General features: G+C 42.0%; 1 protein-coding gene across 1 annotated transcript in view; it reads left to right on the top strand.

Annotated features, from left to right (window-relative positions):
* Positions 1 to 7,523: 7,523 nt before the first annotated feature.
* ARHGAP25 (Rho GTPase activating protein 25) overlaps positions 7,524 to 21,068 on the top strand; it is a 45,172-nt gene continuing 31,627 nt past the window's right edge. The window contains exon 1 of the mRNA XM_072148886.1: positions 7,524 to 7,911. Within this exon, the coding sequence (XP_072004987.1) occupies positions 7,851 to 7,911 (61 nt within the window). The 5' untranslated portion in view covers positions 7,524 to 7,850. The remainder of the gene's footprint in view (positions 7,912 to 21,068) is intronic.

Raw genomic sequence — 21,068 nt, 5'->3', positions numbered from 1 at the left:
CTGGCGCTCCCTGCACTGCCCCGACATAGTGCACCAACTTTTTTTGGTGCAGCTTTTTACACGGAGCGTGGGACACATTTCTGTTGGACTTTGCATGATAAATGAAGCCTAGTGCAACAGTCGCGTGTGACAAATTTTTGGCGCAGACACTTAAATACCTGTGCAATGCGTTTATGTAAATGAAACACAAACACAATGTTAATGTAATATAAATGTGATGTAAATACTTGCAAACACAATGTTAACAAATTGTAAACTTCCACATGAAGGCAACCTTCATGCACATGATAATTCCAGCCTGAAATTTGCTTAAAAATTCATAGCAGGTTTTTGTCCCATGGAGAGAGGAAAGATCATGTGCACAATGGCGCTGTTATGGATATGACTTTTCCAGTGCATACTATATAAAGTCTCTACATTTGGCGCACACTGCTAAGGCCGGATAAGGGGAACATTCACACATGACAAAGAAGTTGCAATCCCTTCTGCTGTAGAACATCCATTCTATTCTTCTGTTAGGGTTGTTGCATCTGCAAAACAAACTGAAGGTTGGAAAACACAACGCACCAGCCTCATCAGTGAAAACAAACGGACCCGTCAACTTTTTTTTTTTTTTTTTTTTGCGGACCCATAGACTTCTATTGCCTTGCCTGATCTGAATCTATTTCAAAGTTTTTTCCATAGACAATGAGTGAAAACACTAGAAAACAATGGGGGGGGGGGCGGGAGATTTAACAATGTCTCAGGCCAGTCGCCAGTTTCTGACTGAAAAACACTAGTCTTTTGCTGCGCCAGATTTATCACTGTGATGATGAATTCTGGTGCCGGATAAGACTGTCCTATTTTAGACCTACTTTTAGTTGGTCTAAACTGTGCGCCAAAGTTCTGGCGCACGGATGATTTGTTGTAAGCCACACCCCATATCCCGACGGCCACATCCCCTTACTCGGACAAGTAAAAAAAAGTGCCAAAAAAAGTCTAAATCCTTGATAAATGTGGCGCAAGTGCACAACCACGTGCAAAACCACCAGAATCCCCCCTTAATGGCTCAGTAAGACATCCATGACAGTCGCCAAACCACGGATGAGAAAAAGATGTGAAAGAGCCCTTTGGGGTTATGAGTATCTTTGTATTTTACTGACTTCTATGTATAACTTAAAGTGTTAAGATGGCCCCACATGACTGGCTTAGCCTTGAATTTTCTATTTGCAGGGTACATCATAAGGGTATATATGTTCCTGCTCTGACCTGCCAGTCTTGTACGGAAGTTCTGCAAAACTTGTTCCCTTTCTACAAGCCATTGAACAGTATTTAGGTACAAATCTTCCACCTGCTGATCACTAGATTTTATCCTCTGACTTTTAATTGGGTTATTGTGCCTCTCATTTATTTCATGCACTTTTCTATTAAAGGAAATCTAACATTTATTTTCATGCATTGTGAACCAAACATACCTTGAGAATGCTGTAGCTACACTGATGCAGAAACATATCTTGTTTAGTCCCTGATTCGAGTGGTTTTGCTCAAAAAGCAATTATAAAATTCAGGACCTTGGGAAAGCTAGGTTCATACTGGATGCCGGTTTTCACAGAGCTTCCCGAACTGTCCAGACAGCACTAATCAACCTGAGCAGGAAGACTCATACACAGCAGCTAGGGGAATGGTGCAGCGATTGATTATTTCTGCCTATCAGGGACAACACAGTGATTACATCCTTCTTTGAAGCAGGGCATAATTAGTATGAGAGGAAAAGTCTTGGGGCAGCCACAGGACCAACAGAGCCTCATTGTCATAATTGTATAATTTGTTTTTTTCAGCCACTCAGTTCGGGGTTTAAACAATATATGTTTCTGCATCAGTTTTGCTACAGCAGTCTCAAGGTTTGCTTCACAATGTATAAAAAGAAGTGGTAGATTTCCTTTAAATGTGCAAATAGCAAAAATTATGCTGAAAAAAAGCCTACTAATTTATAATCGATTTTAAAGATTGTTACTCTCATTGCTGCAGGCCCACATCACAGCATAATAGATTTTGTGTTGTATATTGGAGGGAAGCTATAATGATACACTGAACTTCTCCCCCTGTTTGCTGTATTGGTGTCCTCAGGACACTGTTACAATTGAAAGTTGTGACAGAGCAGGGTCCAATAAGTTACTTCTTATATTTCTGGCTTGATACTTTGATATAAATAAGTGATTATTGGTTGTAGTTAGGTAATGGGTCCATGGTGTCAGGTGTTCTTAAAAGTTGCAATGGTTAATGAAGATTTGTTCTGTAACATTAGGGTGTAAAGAAGACCCTCCAGCTTCCCTAATGTGTCTGTTTTTCTGTATAACTTTATCCTTTATAATAATAAATGAACATATTGACAATTAGGTGTTACCAGCTGGAGATTTCTCCCAGTAGAGCAGTGCTGAGAACATGTTGGGCTATGTCCCTCTGACAGAAGGAATGGCGATGCTCTTTTGATAATTTTACACACAAATTTCATCAAGGAATAGCAAAAAGTTAGAACAATTAAGCTTCAGAATTGTTACTTTATTAGGAAGTAAGTTTTTTCTAAAACAGACATCAGAAATGACTTATATAAATGGAGTGTAGCGATTTGTACAGTTCTGTTAAGCTGAATTAATATGATAACCTTATGGTTGATCCTTAAAGGAAATCTACCATCAAAATCCATCATGATAAACCAGGGACACTTGGTCAGACACCCTGGGGCACATTTACTTTGGCGCAATCGCGCCAACTTTCATGCAACACAAATCGGGGGAGTGGCCGTCGGACAACCCGACTAATTCGGACTAAGCGTGGGATTTAAAATTCAAATTGTGTCACAAGACATGCACTTACATACACCGGGAAGAAGAAGGTGAACTCCGGCGGACCTGAGCGGGGAAGCGACACATGCATCTCGGGCGCACGATCTTAGTGAATTGCGGCGGACTTCATCCTCGTCAGACAACGCAGCTCGGGGATTGCGCAGGGACTGGGTAAGTAAATGTGCCCCACCTGACTATGGTAATCTTATGATATATTTTGTTATCCATGGTCTTCCTCCTTCTAAAACCAACTTTTACAGTTATGCTAATACGCCTGAGGGGCTTTGGTGAGTGTTTCCAGAGCCCCTCAGTGACAGACTGTTACAATGAGCAGAACATACCAAAAAAGAACCAGAGCGGCAAAAAACTTCAATATATAAAAATATGTAATATTCTTTATTGAAAGTACATAAATATAACATATATAACCCTCAAATGGGAAAAAAAGACATTTGTAAATACAGTATATAGGGGACACAAGTAGCCCCAGATGGAAAAAGGGGCAGCACAGGAGACCAGTGGCTACCCCTGTTAGTCCAGAGTCCAAATAGTATAGTAAAAAATAGACATAATATGGTCAAAGTATTAGACTTAAATACATTGGGCAAAAAGTGGCAGTAGTGCAGTAAGAAATATGTAAACCATGCGCTACACTGGAGGTACCGTCCAGTGTTGGTGATAAATATGTCAAAATACTATTGCACACTCACCCGAAAACATAATGGACAGACACTGGGCAGTTCAGGGGAAAGCCAATGAGCAGAACATGTCTCACTCTCCCTCCTGCCTCTGCCTGTGTAGTCTAGTAGCAGCAGGAAGTACAGGGAAAGGGGAGGCCTGCTCTGTTTATTGTGACAACCAGTGACTTCACTGAGAGGTTCTGGAAACCTCCACCAGAGCCCTTCAGGCTCATTAGCAAAATTTACAAAGTTGATTTTAGAAGGAAGGAAGCCACGAGTAACAAATATAAGAAGATTATCACAGTCGCTGTGTCTGGATCTATGAGTAAGTGTTTGATTTTGATGTCAATTTTTCTTTAAGGGAATAAATGAATCTAATAAGCTAGTACCATATTAATCAGATTAAATATTAATTCTAGATTATCCTTATATGGCCATGTGGGGTGTCATCTACTAGAAAATCAACTTTGAAATTAAATGTATGAAGTCATGGAGTTGGAGAGCTTAGAGCTCTCTCCATCAGAACACCTGCTAAGCTATGATTCATGTTACTCAATCACCTTAAAGAACAACAATCATAGATTACTTTAAATTTAACAATTAAGAGCCCAGAAGATATGAGCTCCTCCCACTTGACTCTCGCGAGACCTGTCAAAAATGGTAAAGTGCTCTTAGAGCAGCAACATAACAAAACTACTTGTACTGCTGAAGGATCAAAAAATGCCTTCTGGCCTCTTGGTGGGCACACAAGGACCAATATTTGGGGCAATTGATCTTTCTAGTCCTATGCCTCAATTTAAAGGGACCTTTCCTTTAAATGGGATCCCTTTAAGGCTGACCTAAAATTGCAAATATATTTGAAATTATTACTAGGTAGAACTACTGTCTAAGACAACGGAATACTACTCATTGGTGATCATTTCATGCAAATATTGGAGTAGAGCTGTTCCATGTGTGGTAACAAAATTTTGTAGTCTATCATTTGCCCTGAGACCCGTCCTGTCCAATCTATATAATATTCTAAGAACAGCTAAGTCCCAGTATCTGTGTCTGTAAATAGAGCTGACCCTGAGAGCGACCTGTAGGACGTAGATCCTAGATATATATCCTCTTGCAGTGGTGCAGCCTTCTAGTGTGTAGCAATACAAGGTGTTTCTTCTATGAACTGAATCTCTGAGAATATAATGTATGTTTCTTCTATTTATATACTTATATTATATACTGCAATTGAAAAAAATAAAGGCCTAAACCAAAAGTTTTTGCTGTAGATTTTTATTGAACTTTCAACTTTTGCAATGCAAGTGGTTAAAAGCAACAAATTACCCAGTTAGACATTGACCATGATTATATCTTAAAGGGATCCTGTCACCAGGAGACCCATTTTTAGCACCCCCTCAGTCCCCACAGAGCATTGTACACTGCCAAACGGTTTTTGTATTTAAAACAGAATTTTCAAAAAAAAAAAAAAAAAAAAAAGATATGTCATATTGTAATATGTTCTATTCAATTCCATGGGAGCTGTGACTGGGCTTATGTCTCCTGGGCGTGGGAAACCGCTCCTCCATGTATCCTTTTCAAATAAAAAAAAAAAAACTCCCATGTTCCAGGTGAGCTCCGACCCTTGTTACTTTCCCCCTGTAGATGTCATCTATAGATTTTCTGTCCCCAAATTTTCTGCACGTCTCACTGACCGCGTTCAGGCATTAGGCATTCTCGGCCAGCATTCATTTGAATATGTGCCTGGACATGTGCAGATGAAACGTAGCCAGCCGCCTGGTCTCCACATTCATCTGCACATGCGCCACTATACGCTTCTGGTTGCTAGACACCGAGGTGCGGGGAGGTATGCAAACTCTGTAGTGAATTGTGTTCCAACCTCAATGACTAGCAACTAGAAGCATACAGTGGTGCATGTGCAGATTAAGGCAGAGTCTGGGCGGCCGGCTTCATCATCTTCATGTCTGGGCGCACATTCAGGGAGATGCTGGTGCGCAGGCACGAGACTGCCTGAAGCGGTCGGCGGAACTTCGAGATGGCGGGCGGGACATCTATAGATGGCGGTTTTTAGGAGGATAGAACAGGGGGCGGAGCTCAGCCGGGACATGGGAGGTTTTTTTATTTCGAAAAGGACACATGGAGGAGCGGTTTCCTGAGGGTGGGGTGGAACCGATCCTCTTTAGCCACACCCAGGGGACTAGTCACAGCTCACATGGGATTGAAAGGTACAATATAGCATATCCTTTTTTTCTGTAAAAGATATTCTTAGTACAAAAACAGTTTGGATCTGTGGGACTGATGGGGAACTAAAAAAGAGTCTCCCAATGACAGGTTCCCTTTAAGAAAATCTTCCATCAAAAATCCAGCATTGTAAACCAGGGACACTGTGTGAATGAAACCCTTCCTTGCTGCAGATGATGGAGCCCTGTCAGTCATGTACTGTATGTTCCGACGACTATCCTTGCGTTGCGCTGAGATATAATTGATCATTTTCCTCTTGCTGGAAACATCATTTCTTATTCCCTGTACTGTAAGAAATGGATTTCACGTCTCTGCAGTTGCCATCTGCCTGCAGACTTTTATTAGCGACACGTGACCCATTCACTTAATTGCTGCTTGACAAAATCTCTGGGGTGTGAGCCAGCAGGAAGCTCCGTACAGAGAAGTCTAATTAGTACATTTCCATCATCCTCCATTGAGATTCAGCCCACACATTTGGATCTATTTTTGGATAGACATGGATGTGAACCTTGCGGCACAGGCTTATATGTGAAGTAACGTAATGCATTTATATACAGAGGTATATGCAATGCAAAGTCCACACCAGCCCCCCCCCCCCACCTGCAATGAGTATTTATTATACTGGTGTCATCTCATGTGGCAGAAGTGGATGAGCGTGATTGCGACCTCTGTACCGGCCATTGCATAGTATGACTGAACAAATAAGGACCATCAGGGTGGTATAGTAGCTTCTAACATGTGTAGCACCACATATGGGTAAGTATTTCAGACACTTATCTGATAGTTTCGTGCCTAGTAGAACAAAGGAGACGAGTCCTAAATTGAGAGGCCATGCACTAAATCTGGAGCACAATTTGAATGCGTAAACTATTAGCAAAATAATCGAAAAGCGCAACCAATAGATCAGCAGCCACATTGTGATAAGATTCTCTAGTCTAGCTGCACTTTCTAACTTTTAGATAGGTTGAGTATATCTATCCATATTTATGTGAGTCCTATGCAAAACAAAATTGCTTTCCGTAGGCAATGGTCACAAAGAGCGGCAACCACATGTCTGTAGCTCTGCCCACCCATGCTATATAAGTGTGCAGATTGAGCTCTTATCTACAAAATTTAATTGGCCTTTGAGCGTCTAGTGGTGGTCTATGACAATGTGCTATTGCTATTCCTTCTGGCTGTATCTGACATAGATCCATTGTCACAGATCCAACTCACCTTCATGCTGGAGCAAAAGGAAAGTGACCTCCTGGTGGTTTCCTTCTCTTTACAATATTCAGCTCCAAGAAGTAGTCCACCAACTGCATGACCCTGGAAGGTGCTTCACAGGCCTCAAAGTTGGAACGTGTGGTGGACATTTTTCTACCCACGGAAGTGACCTGTCTATTTTCCTTCTGGAATTCTCCCCCATGGAGCAGGAAGAAGAACATAACTCTTGAGACTTTGTTGAATGGTTGCCAGTAGACTATGCAGCCAGACCTCCTGGATAGGATGAGTATTAGCTAGATTGTGGGGAGCACATAGTGGTTAGCAGCAGTGTCTGAACAGGTACATAGTGGTTCTGTCTTGAACATCTACTTTCACAAGGGGTTCAGCAGTAATCACCCGTTTCCTGGTGATTTTGTATGTATTTCTAGGTGCCCATTGAAACTTCCAGATTATACTTTGCCCATCCAGATTCTAACTATAGGTTATATGATTTCAGGAATTATTTACATGGTATGACGTGCCTTAGTGTCATATATCAGGCAGGGTTTCACAGGCTTTGTAACATGCCCACAACTTCCTCAACCACTGCACTGAGCAATAATAGACGGGCGAGTCCGCTTCTCTCTCTGCAATTCTCTAAAGTGACAATGAAACGACACCAGATGACATCTATGTGACATCCGAAATCCCAGTCCCCCATTTTTGACTACTCTGGTGCCACTGAATCCATACAGGCGAGAGGACTTTATGTGAATCTACAGGGCTCTACCTGCTGTGTGGGGCAACAGAAAGAGGAAGAAGACAGTCTAGTATATAACACATGGGTCTACATGCTGGAGAAGGGGCCTGAGAAGCAGACGATTCCACTTATACAAACCAGGGGCACCCTCTATGATTCTTTACCATGTCGCTGAAACTACCAAAGAACTGGGAATTCTCTTTGAAACCTGACTTTGGAAAAATGGGTAATGAAATATCCTTTTATCTTCTATCTCTATGTTACTATACAATAGTATGTGCTTATATACTAAGAGAACATTTCAATGTTGTGTGTCAGTAATAATACAGGCAGTCCCCTACTTAAGGGCACCCGACTTACAGACGACCCCTAGTTACAGACAGACCCCTCTGCCCATTGTGACCTCTGGTGAAGCTTTCTGGATATTACTATAGTCCCAGACTGCAATGATCAGCTGTAAGGTGTCTGTAATGAAGCTTTATTGATAATATTTGGTCCAATTAGAGCAAAAAAATGTGAAACTCCAATTGTCACTGGGACAAAAATTTTTTTTTGTTTGGAACTACAATGATAAAATATGCAGTTTCGACTTACATACAAATTCAACTTAAGTAGAAACCTATGGAACCTATCTTGTACGTAACCCAGGGGACTGCCTGTACTAGTAGTAATAAAAGAATAATTCACTTAACAGGTTGGAGGTAGAGCTTTTGTACCCAGGTCCAGGATCCTTAATGACCTGGAAGATATCTCTTCCTCATATTGGAAAATTATTTCAATAATTGATACACTATAATTTGGGGGTCTGATACCAGGAGTGGATTAAGACTGCCATGGGCCCTGGGCTGTATGAATATTATAGCCCCTACAAGTCTGGAAGTCACTTCCTACATCTGATACTAGAATCATCTTCTTGGGTAATGGAGGATGCATCCATTCTACCTGCTTGCAATCTAGTTTCTGGACCTTTGGAGTACCTTCAAAGGTTTTGAAATTGCTCTTGTGTACGTTGATATTGAGAGCCGGAACATAAGTATAAAGATTTTATGGGTGAAGGTCCTTTGGTGGGTGATTTGGGTAGCCATGGGGCCCTGCTACTGTCTGGCACACATCGTACATTGAGGTTAAGGCTACAAGTTTCGTTGCAATAAGTTGTGGCATTAAAGCTAAGCAGATTGTACATAACGTCCTATTTGCAGGTAACATGTTATAGAGCGGGAGGATGTGGTGTCCTATCTGCAGGCAGAATGTTATAGAGCAGGATAAGCTGCACCGATTCTTTATAGTCTCTTATAAGCAGACTGCATGCACTACAGTGGGAGGAATTGACAGGTTGTATATAATGTCCTATCTGCAGGCAGCACATTATACAACAGGAATAGCTGTGCTTTATCTTCAGGTAGCATCTTACAGAGCAGGATGTGCTAAACATATTGAACATATTGTCATATCTGCTGGAAGCATGTTATAGAGCAGGACGAAATTAACAGACTGTACATAGTGTCCTATCTGCAGGCAGCATGTTATAGAGCAGGTGGAACTAAGAGTGCAACATTTCCATTTGGACATCCATGTCTTTGGCTAAATAATACATTTAGGGTAATAGTAATTTTAACTGCAATAAAACCATAGATTACCATGTGATAGAAGCTGAACACATACTATGTACTGACAATCTTATCTAGTGATGATGAGTGATTCATATCCATAACTTTCCTTATCTCAGCCACTCACATGTTATTCTGCAGCTCTCCTCACATGTAGCTGTTATATTGTGCTGGTGTGTGGCTATGATAAGCCCTTTGGCTTTTTTTTTACATTTTATTAATATGTTATATTTTTACTTTTTTTATTTATATTTTTACTTTTTACCTTAGAACATTGGCCATTAGTACTGTCTATATCCCTGTAAATTAGTGTCCTAATAAATCTGAGCAAGTTGATGTACCTCTACTCACACATATCACACACCACCGATCCCCCCGCTATTTAGATGAGCTCCTTTTGGCCAGTCAGGAGCATGGAGAGGGGAGACAAGTAGCCACTAATGCCAATGTACATTTCCAAGCTTTATTTATACTCGCTTATCATTCCTATCATAAAGTAATAAACTACTATATAAGGATATAGCAACATCAGAGTCATGGTCAGATTTCGACTTCCACTTGGGGGTATAATCACTTTAACGTGGGGATTGATTTTATTTTCATACAGGAGAGCTGATGGCCAACTATGAAGTCACTAAAAGGAGACAAGAGTAGGGTTGAGCGGATCAAAACCGCAATGTTTGGGTCTGGGACAAGCATTTTGGGTTTGGGTCCCGATCCCAGATGCAGCCAGAAGTTTGGGTTACGGCTTGGCGTTCAGGCTCAACTTCCACCGATAATATCAGTGCTGGTGCACATCCCAGATGTTAACCCTTTAAATGCACGCTGCCATTATCGCTATAATTGTTTTTCCCTGATGACACCAAGGGGGGGGCAACAATCTTAGGGAAGATACCGCCTTTGCCTATGACATTTAAAGGGTTGAAACTTGCGATTGGTGTTGCCATCTGGATGTTAGTACTGGGTGAGTTACCCAAACCCAACTTTTGTTTAAGGTTTGCCCGAACTCGACTAACCCGAACCCAAATGGGTCCACTCACCCCTAGATAAGAGGTGTTTTGTGTGATCACTGGTGGCTTGTTCTAGAGACCCGCGAGGGTCACTATTGGTCAGACATAGCATATCCTTTCATTAACATTAATGACTTTAGTTGGTTTTATGTCTTGTCAACTATGTTCTTCTTTCATACAGGCATCTGTTGCATTTTAGGACAGGCCTCTTGGACAGGTCTGAAGGGCTTCTTTGTTACATTAAATAGGAAGGTTGATCTCGGAAGGTAAACAATTATTGCTGGGATTATTGATATTGTGAGTTGGAAGGAATTTCCCCCCCCTTAATATATAATTGGTATTTGTCCCATAGGGTTTTGCCAATAGTTTTATTCCTTTTATTTCAGAATTGAAACACTTGCAAAAACTACATAAAAATGTGTTCCTATAGAAAATTTCAATTGTATTTTCTCACCATCAAGTTCCCATTATTAGGTTAATGGTAGTAGGTACGGTACTGGACCTCATTGTGTATGGTATAATGTATAGGATCTATCCCTTTCCTTGGTCTCCCCAGGCATACCTGGCCAGGGGCGTAACTAGTAGAAGCAGGGCCCCATAGCAGACTTTTGAATGGGGCCCCCTTCCCGCTTTCAAATATGCATATTACCCTCACATATATACACATACATATATACATTTATATACACTTATTTACCTATATACATAAACATACAGTTCTTCACTCATTCACACACATCTATACACTCTTGTACCCACACATACACAGCATATACACACACATGATATATACACACACATATGCAGCATATATACATCACATATATGTGATGTACATATTTTCCTATACAATGTGCAGCATTATATATACATATATATAATGGTAAACATCCTCCATTCTTTATTATCAGGTTGGATGACGGGGCCCCCTGATACTGTGGGCCCCATATCGGCTGCTATGGCTTCTACCACTGTAGTTACGCCCTTGTACCTGGCCATTGAGACTGTTGCAATGGGAAGGGATGTAATCACGTGCGGAAGACCTGTCAACTCTAATATTCAAGTTGCAAGAAAATAAAATCAATACAAGTCACCATAATCCTTACACAATTTCCCAACAAGTTTTTATTTTTCCTATTCGGAACGGAAGATAAGTGGATCTATAGTCTTAGAACATATCAGATATTATTATGGTAGTACCAGGCCTTAGAGATGTCGGGTTCAGGAGCAGCCGCTCTGCACACAGACTGTTTCTTTGTGAGTCTGTACATAAACCTCAGACAGAACAGGATGTGGACTTGTAATATTTTACATAACACGCCATATAATATATAAGAAACAAGACCTCAATGGTGAATGACAAGCCAATTACACTCATTTTAAGGTTTACTGATGTAAATTCATAGGAACTAAGTTTTGAATTCCAAACAACAAATCAAAAACTTACCGTATGTTATAGGTAGAAACTACACCCTTACAATACATTGCAAAACTTATAGTAAGAAAGCAACATTGCAACTACATTTCCTGGGTGGTGGGTGTCCTAGATTTCATGACATTCTGTATGAGGCATCTGGTGAGCAATTGTAGAAGATGTGCTGAATCAGAAAGAAATTCCAAAGGATATTCTAAGACTTGGGGGTATATATTGCTGTAAAATGTTTGTACTTTCCTGTTATTGAATGTTTGTCTCAATGTTTTAATATTAGATAAAGGGAAGCTGAGAACAATACAGAAGACAGTGTTGTAGAATTAGTATTGTAGACTTGCCAAAAATATCAAGTAGTTATAAGTTATGTTACAGGCTAAAGGGAGGGGGGTCTTGCTCTTATGTGTCTGTTTTGCCAATAGGATTTATAAATGTGACTAATGTGAAAGGGAGCAGAGCTGCAGTAACCCTGCATGTGCTTGACTTAGCTGACCTTGATACCATGAGATATGTCCTGAATTCTAGGAGTCAAAACTTTGGATCCTTGGCACCCAGAATCTCAGTTACTAGAATCTCCTATTTCATTCGAATCTTAGGTTGTGTTTGTAGGTGCCAGGGATTTGGAGATATTCATATTTAAAGTGACAATTTGGAGTGTGATTTTTATATATAGAGGTCGTCCCCGGGTTTCACACAAGATAGGTTCTGTAGGTTTGCTCTTAAGTTGAATTTCTTTGTAAGTTGGATCTGTATATTTTATAATTGTAACCCCAGTCAAAAATTTTTTGGGTCTCTGTGACAATTGGATTTTAAAAATGTTGGATTGAAGCTTAATTGCAGACACCTTTGATAACTGTTACAGTTGTTTATTGTAGCCTGGTGCTAAAGTACAGTAAATTAGCAACATCTAGAGGTCCGTTTGTAACTAGGGGACGTCTGTAAGTCAGGTGTTCTTAAGTAGGGAACCGCCAGTAAATAAAGTACTCATCTCTGGTTCCCTGACACCTAACAACCTAGTTTGTTTAATCTATTTAATAGCTATATTTTGAAGGTTTTGGAGCCAGGGCAGGAGCTGTTGGCGTGTGTTATGCTAATCTTCTCTCATCCATGGGATAAGGCCTAACTTGCTGATCAGTGGGAGTCTCAGTGCTGAGACCCCCGAGGATCGCGAGAATGAGGCGTCCGACCGACTCTTCAGACTAATGGAGCAGATGGCTGCGCATGACCGTTCTTCTCTATTAATTTCTATGGAGCTGACGGAGATCCCATGGATAGGGCCAAACTTGCCTTTGTGGGAAAACCCCTTTAAAACATCATTTTATCCTGTAAAGAAAAAGTCCTAATAATGCATTTTAATTGTGGAATAAAAATGTTATATCTCTCATAATATGGAACAACACACAAATCAGTTCTTCTTAAAAAGGTAGTGTTTTTTTTTCGCTAAAGTAGTAAAACCAGTATAGATTTTCCATCTACTTAATAAAACTATCCTACACAATCCTGCACAAATAGCTTTCCATGGGTTGAATCCATTTACCCAAAGGAAATTGAGTTTTTTTTACCATTAGAAAAGAAGCTACTGGAAAAACAAACCCTTACAGCACAAAACAAACCCTCATATACCTAAATAAAATACTTTGTCCTGTAAGACCAAACAGGCTGTGCTCCCAAGATGTTAAACACATATGCTGAGCTAATATAGATTATAAAATAGATTACTGTTAGTGTAGCAATAACTTCATTACTTTATTAATGTCACGGGTGCTCCCGCGATCCATGTCGCGGATTGTGGGTACACCCGTGCTCCGTTGCCTGCCGTTCCCTGTCCCCCTGCCCTCACTTACCTCTCCTGGCTCCCGTCTGTGCTCCAGCTCCGGACGTGTAGGCCACACGCCTCCTTGCCTGCAGTCACACGCTCTCGCCACTAGGTGCGCGCGCGGACTTCTCAAGCCAAAGAGGGCCAGCGTCCTCCTGATTTGGCTCCTGCTAATCCGGCTCGCCCTTATAATCCGGCACCTCCCTTCACTCCCCGCCAGATCTTCCCTCATTGGATCTCCTATGGTTTCCATGCCAGGCTTCCCTAAGCCGCTCCTGTGGAAGAGAAAGCCCATTAGCGTTTCCAGACGCTTTCCTGTTTTCCTGTGTGTCTCCAGCGTTCTCGTACGCTCCTGGTGTGTCCTGTCTTCCAGCGTTTCCAGACGCCTCAATGTCTCCTGCCTCCAGTGTTACCAGTGTTCCTTCGTGTTCCTGTCTCCAGTGTTACCAGGGTACCTCCGTGTGCTCCTGCCATCCTGTGTCAAGTCTTCAGTTTGCCTCCGTGCTTGCTGCTTTGCCTTCCAGGGTTCCAATCCAGTGGTGTTTCCAGTCTGTGCCAGTGTCACCAGTGTTCCTCTGTGTTGCTGCTGTCATCCCGGGCTTGGACTGTTTCCTGCTGTGCTACCTTGGCTGCCACCGCGGGCCTCATACCATCTCCCGCGGTGGTCCAGAGGGTCCACAGACTCTTCCAAGAGACTTTAACACACTTTCCTTCCTCAAGTGTGACAATTAAAATGGTTTTTGCTCTCTTAGATTTCTGTTTTTCATTCAAATCAACAAAAAATTAATTAAAATGAAAAAAAAGGAAACAGAAGATGACTCATATGCTAAGAAAAAAACATTTTAAAACAGGAAATACCAAAAAAGTCAAATTGCTAATTTGAGACACTGCTGTGATTTGTAATACAGAATGTAGACTCACAATAAAATGATTGTTTCTGAAAATCATAAGGTTACAAACGGGTAAAGTACAGTCACACAATGAATACATGCAATGTACACATTAAGAGGAAAATATCAAAATACTAATAGATAAAATTATAGAATTAAAGAAAAACTAATAATAGAAAATAGATAACACCTGTAGAAATATCTGTAACTCAGTCATATTGAGTCATATCCCAAGGTGGGATAACTCCTTTAAAGCGTAACTAAACCTTTGTTGAAGCATTTTCTTTAATTTCAGAAATGAATTGTAAACTTTTTAATCTACCGTATATACTCGAGTATAAGCCGAGACCCTTAATTTTACCACAGAAAACTGGGAAAACCTATTGACTCGAGTATAAGCTGAGGGTGTAGTATACAGCCAGCCAGCCCCCATGTAGTATACAGCCTGCCCCCATGTAGTATACAGCCTGCCCCATGTAGTATACAGCCTGCCCCATGTAGTATACAGCCTGCCCCCATGAAGCATACAGCCTGCCCCCATGAAGCATACAGCCTGCCCCCATGTAGTATACAGCCTGCCCCCATGTAGTATACAGCCAGCCCCCATGTAGTATACAGCCTGCCCCCATGTAGTATACAGCTAGCCCCACGTAGCATACAGCCAGCCCCCATGTAGTAAACAGCCTGACCCCATGTAGTATACAGCCTGCCCCCATGTAGTATACAGCCTGCCCCCATGTAGCATACAGCCTGCCCCCATGTAGTATATAGCCTGCCCCCATGTAGCATACAGCCTGCCCCCATGTAGTATACAGTCTGCCCCATGTAGCATACAGCCTGCCCCCATGTAGCATACCGCCTGCCCCCATGTAGTATATAGCCTGCCCCCATGTAGCATACAGCCTGCCCCCATGTAGTATACAGCCTGCCCCCATGTAGTATAAGCCTGCCCCCATGTAGTATACAGTCTGCCCCATGTAGCATACAGCCTGCCCCCATGTAGCATACAGCCTGCCCCCATGTAGCATACAGCCTGCCCCCATGTAGCATACAGCCTGCCCCCATGTAGTATACAGCCTGCCCCCTTGCAGTATACAGCCTGCCCCCGTGTAGCATACAGATAAAAAAATAAACTTAATACTCACCCTCCGGTGTCCCCGATGTTCGTCACGGCTCCCGGCGGCTTCGGATCCCCATCGCGGCTCCCGGCGGCTTCTTCACTCTTCTATCTTCTCTGGCCGGGAGATCGCGCCGGCCATCGCACACTGTGATGTGACGCTGTCGCCGCTGAAGACGTCATCAGCACCGACAGCACTGCATCACAATGTGTGACGGCCGGCAGATCGCATGGACGCAACTCTGCCGGCTAGAGAAGATAGAAGACAGAAAAGGAGACACGGGGAGCCGCCGGGAGCCGCAACAGGGATCGGGAGCCGCCGGGAGCCACAACGAACATTGGGGACACTGGAGGGTGAGTATTAATTTTTTTTTTTATCATTGACTTGGCTTATTCGCTTCTTCTGCCTTTTTCTGCTTTTTGTCCTGCAGTGAGCTGTGTATCTGAAAGCCTTCAGAACTGAAGCCACACAGAGACAGAGGCCAAAGATAAACCTTTTCTATACCTATAGAATATTCCCCTCATTGATTTTGCTCTATAAGTAGAGAAGACCACCCAGTGACAGAGCTGATTTACACAAACTGCTTAAATAGAGAAGAAAAGCAGGGGGAAAGAAGGGCACAAGAACAGATTTATTTACTAAAATATATTACAAAGTTTTTCATTATCATCTGCACTATTTTTTTCATAAAATTTTAATAAATGCACAATGAAATAACATACAATATATATTAATGTATAAAATAGTGGATCTTTATACAACAGATTTAAACCTCAACTGTAATGTGAGAAAGTGAGACCGAAGTTAAGTCAAGGGCAATGTCTCCACCTGCTGTCCGAGCTGGAAAATGTACCAGACAATTATAGACGGTTCAGAACTAGAGATGAGCGAGTATACTCGTCCGAGCTTGATGCTCATTCGAGTATTAAGGTACTCGAAACGGCTCGTTGCTCGGACGAGTATTTCCCCTGCTCGAGATCGAGCATTTAATTAAAAAAACACAGTGAAGAACAATGAAGAATAGAATAAAAACAGTGAACACAGTGAACACAGGATCATTTAAGTGAAAAAGACAGTGAAGAACACAGTGAAGAATAGATTACAGATGTTCGGCACATCTGCTTACTTGTCGGAAGATACGCGCGGAACGGCAGCAGGGAGACATCAAGCAGCAGGGAGACATCAAGCAGCACGGGGAGACATCGGGCAGCGGGGAGACATCGGGCAGCACAGGGAGACATCGGGCAGCACGGGGCAGACATCGGGCAGCACGGGGGAGACATCGGGCAGCACGGGGAGACACCGGGCAGCACGGGGGAGACATCGGGCAGCACGGGGGAGACATCGGGCAGCGGGGAGACATCGGGCAGCACGGGGAGACATCGGGCAGCACGGGGGAGACATCGGGCAGCACGGGGGAGACATCGGGCAGCACGGGGGAGACATCGGCCAGCACGAGGGAGACATCGGCCAGCACGGGGGAGACATCGGGCAGCACGGGGAGACTTCAGTGGAAGAAGAGGAGCGGATCCCGGGACAGCGTATCACCCCGACAAGTAAGCAGATGTGCCGAACATCTGTAATCTATTCTTCACTGTGTTTTTCACTGCGTTTTTCACTTAAATGATCCTATGTTCACTGTTTTTATTCTATTCTTCACTGTTCTTCACATCTGATAACTTGTCGGGAGATAATATACGCGCGGAACAGTGAAGAATAGATTGCAGATGTTTGCATACATCTGCTAACTTATCAGAAGACATTCTTTTTCAATTAAATAACACATTTTATTCCTGAACCATGGTCCCTTTGAAAAATGCTCGGGTCTCCCATTGACTTCAATGGGGCTCGTTATTCGAGACGAGCACTCGAGCATCTGGAAAAGTTCGTCTCGAATAACGAGCACCCGAGCATTTTAGTGCTCGCTCATCTCTATTCAGAACTGTTAATAATCAGAGCGGAGTCTTGTCCTGAGCCATTCACCCAAGTGTCCATCCCATGAACATGTGCTGATTATATCCACAGGAAGCAGCCAACAAAGGTTGCTCTTGAATTACAGCAAGTAAAGATGTAGAAAATCAGTAGGAAGTGATGCATCTATGTTAAGAAATTGTAGCCATTTAACCCCTTAATGACTGCCTTATCAACTTTTTCTGGTGGTCATTAAGGGTACTTCTTCTGATGCAATATCTTTCTACGGTGCTGCATCAGAAGAAGTTTGTAGGGCATTATAGCTTCCAACCGTCCCGGTTTTTTCACTTCTGTCCCGCCCTCACGGGGCAGCTGGGATATAGTCCCGGATATTCCCTCCAGGTCCCGCACTGGCTGGGGTTGTCCCGGCTCTGTGTCCCACTTAGTATACTAAAAATAATAATAATGATCGTCTCCATGATAATAATAATAACTGTCTCAATAATTACAATAATAATCTCTGAGAAGATGTATATCTATATACCAGTGCATGGAGCCTGTGTCACAATGTAACAGTGAAACTCTTATATAAAATCGTCCTATAGACAACCACTAAGTCCATAGCCTAGAGGATGGAGGATCTGTCTCTCTATGGTAGGTGGAGTTTGTGAGTTCAAATCCTGGGCTTTGCATACATTTATTTATTATTATTAATAATATTATTATGGAGATGAATATTATGGAGATGATGATGATTATTATTATAGAGATGATTATTAGTAATACAAATTTTGGGCATGGTAAGGGCGTGATTAGGGGTGTGGCCTAGTAGGGATTTTGTCCCTGTTTCTCTTCCAAAAATGTTGGGAGGTATGGGACATCACATCCTGCTGGTGCCGGGGCCCTGGCACTAACACCTGGGATGGGAAAACCATCAATACTGTCTAAGTGGGCACAGAGAACAGGCTCCCTCTGTCACCCTTCAGCACCCCACAGCAAAGATTGCGGATTGTCGATGGTGTCGCATAGCAACTTTATGTCCACTGACCCCAGTGCTGCCTGGGATAGCTTTCTATTAGCAGGGACATTTAATATACTGAACTACTTAAGTAGTACAGTGCATAATATAAGAGATCGAGTGATCTCATGCCAGAGTCTCCTTGTGGGACAATGTAAAATAAAAAAATCTTTTAAATCTAAAAAAAACACCAACACACAAAAATCTCACGCTTAGAAGGTTTAATAAAAACCCTATAAATTCGGTGTTGTTGTATGCATATTGACCCAGAGAAATGTTTTTTTATGTTATTTAGGTTCGATGATAGGCAGAACATTTTTATGTTGAAAAAACTTCAAATTTGCTCTCTTTTTTAAATATACTGCACAGAAAAGGTTAATAAAAGTGTATCAATATGTTATATGAAATCTAAAACTATGCTATTAAAAACTACATTTTGTCCCCAAAAACCCCATACAACTATAATGACTGAAAAATAAAAAGTTATAGCTTGTACGGAAAGACATTGACGGAAAAAAATGAAAAATGGACTGGGCATTAAAGGGGTTTTCCCAGAGATCAGTGGGGTCTCAGTGATGGGACCCCCACGGAACACGAGAATGAGTCTCCGATGTACCCCAGTCACACCCTTCGTAGCACCACCAAGTTGGACGGAGCGCAATCTCCGGCAATCTCCATCAGCTCCATAGAGAAGAATGGGGTAGCTCTGCCATGCACGACCGGCTGCTCTGGCCATCTCAGTGATGCTATGAGGAGCGAGACTCAGGTACATCGGACACCATCGGACCCACGTTCTAGTGATCTGTTGTGGTCCCATCACTGAGACCCCACCAATCAGCAAGTTAGGCCCTATCCTGTGGGGATAAAACTTTCTCCAAATTGGTGGCCACGTGGCTTTAGAGATCTACTTATTATCTATACTTATTAACAATTGCTTGAAGGAACTGGGTTGGATTCCTGGAAACAACCTTTATAGAAGCCGCCCATATCTCAGAAGGATCCAAGTAGTCAAATTGAGGCCTTCTGCAAAATGCTTGCAGAATGTGGAAACTTCTCTACAACAGTTTCCTGTCTCTCTGGTTGATAAGGAGGCAGAGTTGCTAGGTAGAAGTAACCACAACTTTTTTTTTCAAAAAGTTCTTTCAAAAAAATTCACATAATGGCTTATAATGTAACAGTTGTGTGACTAATATAAATGATACATCTACTGCAAGAAAATGTGCTAACAGCCCCTTCCCCAAGAGCCGCTATGAGTCTACCCACTCTAAATGTCAGTGAAGTGCAAGTGTAGACAGCAGCATAGCCACCATCAGATTAAAGGGAATCTGTCAGCAGTTTGAACACTGTTGTGTTGTAGTGATGTCCAACCATATCTATTTGCATGTTGTAGTTTCTCCAAGTGCATTGGGGGAGTGTCCTCACACAGCTGTGCTCTAAGGTCTCTGAATAGAACTGCTCCACAGTCCCCCTTTTATAAGAGCAACTTTTTTAGTATTTAAAGGGGTTCACCAATTATATTAAATGTTAAAAGGATAAGTATAAGTGTAATGGGCTCAGTCATATTAGACTTACTGCCTTAAAATTTTCTCCTGCTTGGGGGGTCACATGACCCTCAGCTCCCAGCGGCAAGCAAACACCTTTAGAGTATAATATGGGTGACTGTATTAGGGTATAATACCTAACCTGTTAAAGTTTGCTAGAAGTGGCCAACCCCTTTTACTAAAGGCCTACTATAGTTTCACTTAGAGCAGAGAGAAGTGACTGAGGAGAAGTTCAAAACTAAGATCCGAATATTCTCTGAGCTCTATATATTTTTCCAAAACCAATACTAGATAAAGCACAGGACTTTGGGTGCAGGACCTGTTGTGACATCATAACATGTAGTAAATGGCAATATTTTGTGGGTAATAGATATTTGGCCCTACAGCTTGGCTCCCATTCACATGAACAGAAGCTGATCTGCAGTAACCTGGTGTGACCACTACACACAGAACGGCACTGCCCGCTTTCTGTTCCATTCTTTGTTTATCATCTTTTGGGCACTACTAATCTGATATCAAGGACCTTATCTATGTTGAAGTTATACATATTTTTAGCCTGGGAAACACCTTTAAAGGATTTATTCACTTTCAGCAAATAAATAATATTGCTTGTGTAATGAAAAGTTTGCCAATATTCTTATAATTTTATACTTCTTTCTGTATCGAATCCTGACTGTTTTCTAGATCTCTGCTTATTGCCATTCAACAGGAAGCTTCACTGTTTGCTTCCTGTGGATAGAGGCCGATCCATGATCATATGATGTCACACAGGTGCATGGCTCGTTATATCCATGGTCATGTGATGTCACACAGGTGCAGGGCTCAGTATGTAATTGTTGAAACTTTCTGTTGAATGACAGCAAGCAGACATCTAGGAAAAAGTGAGGAATTGATACAGAAAGTATATTGGAAAATTGTAGAACTTTTCACTACATGACAATATAAATTATTTGTTGAAAGTGGACAATCCCTTTATTCCATTGATCTTCTCTAGAGATGAGCGAACATACTCGTCCGAGCTTGATGCTCGGTCGAGCATTAGC

Source organism: Engystomops pustulosus, chromosome 4, assembly GCF_040894005.1.
Source record: "Engystomops pustulosus chromosome 4, aEngPut4.maternal, whole genome shotgun sequence".
Classification (NCBI taxonomy): domain Eukaryota; kingdom Metazoa; phylum Chordata; class Amphibia; order Anura; family Leptodactylidae; genus Engystomops; species Engystomops pustulosus.
Note: the sequence above shows the minus strand (reverse complement) of the source record. Positions and strands in the feature narration are given on the sequence as shown.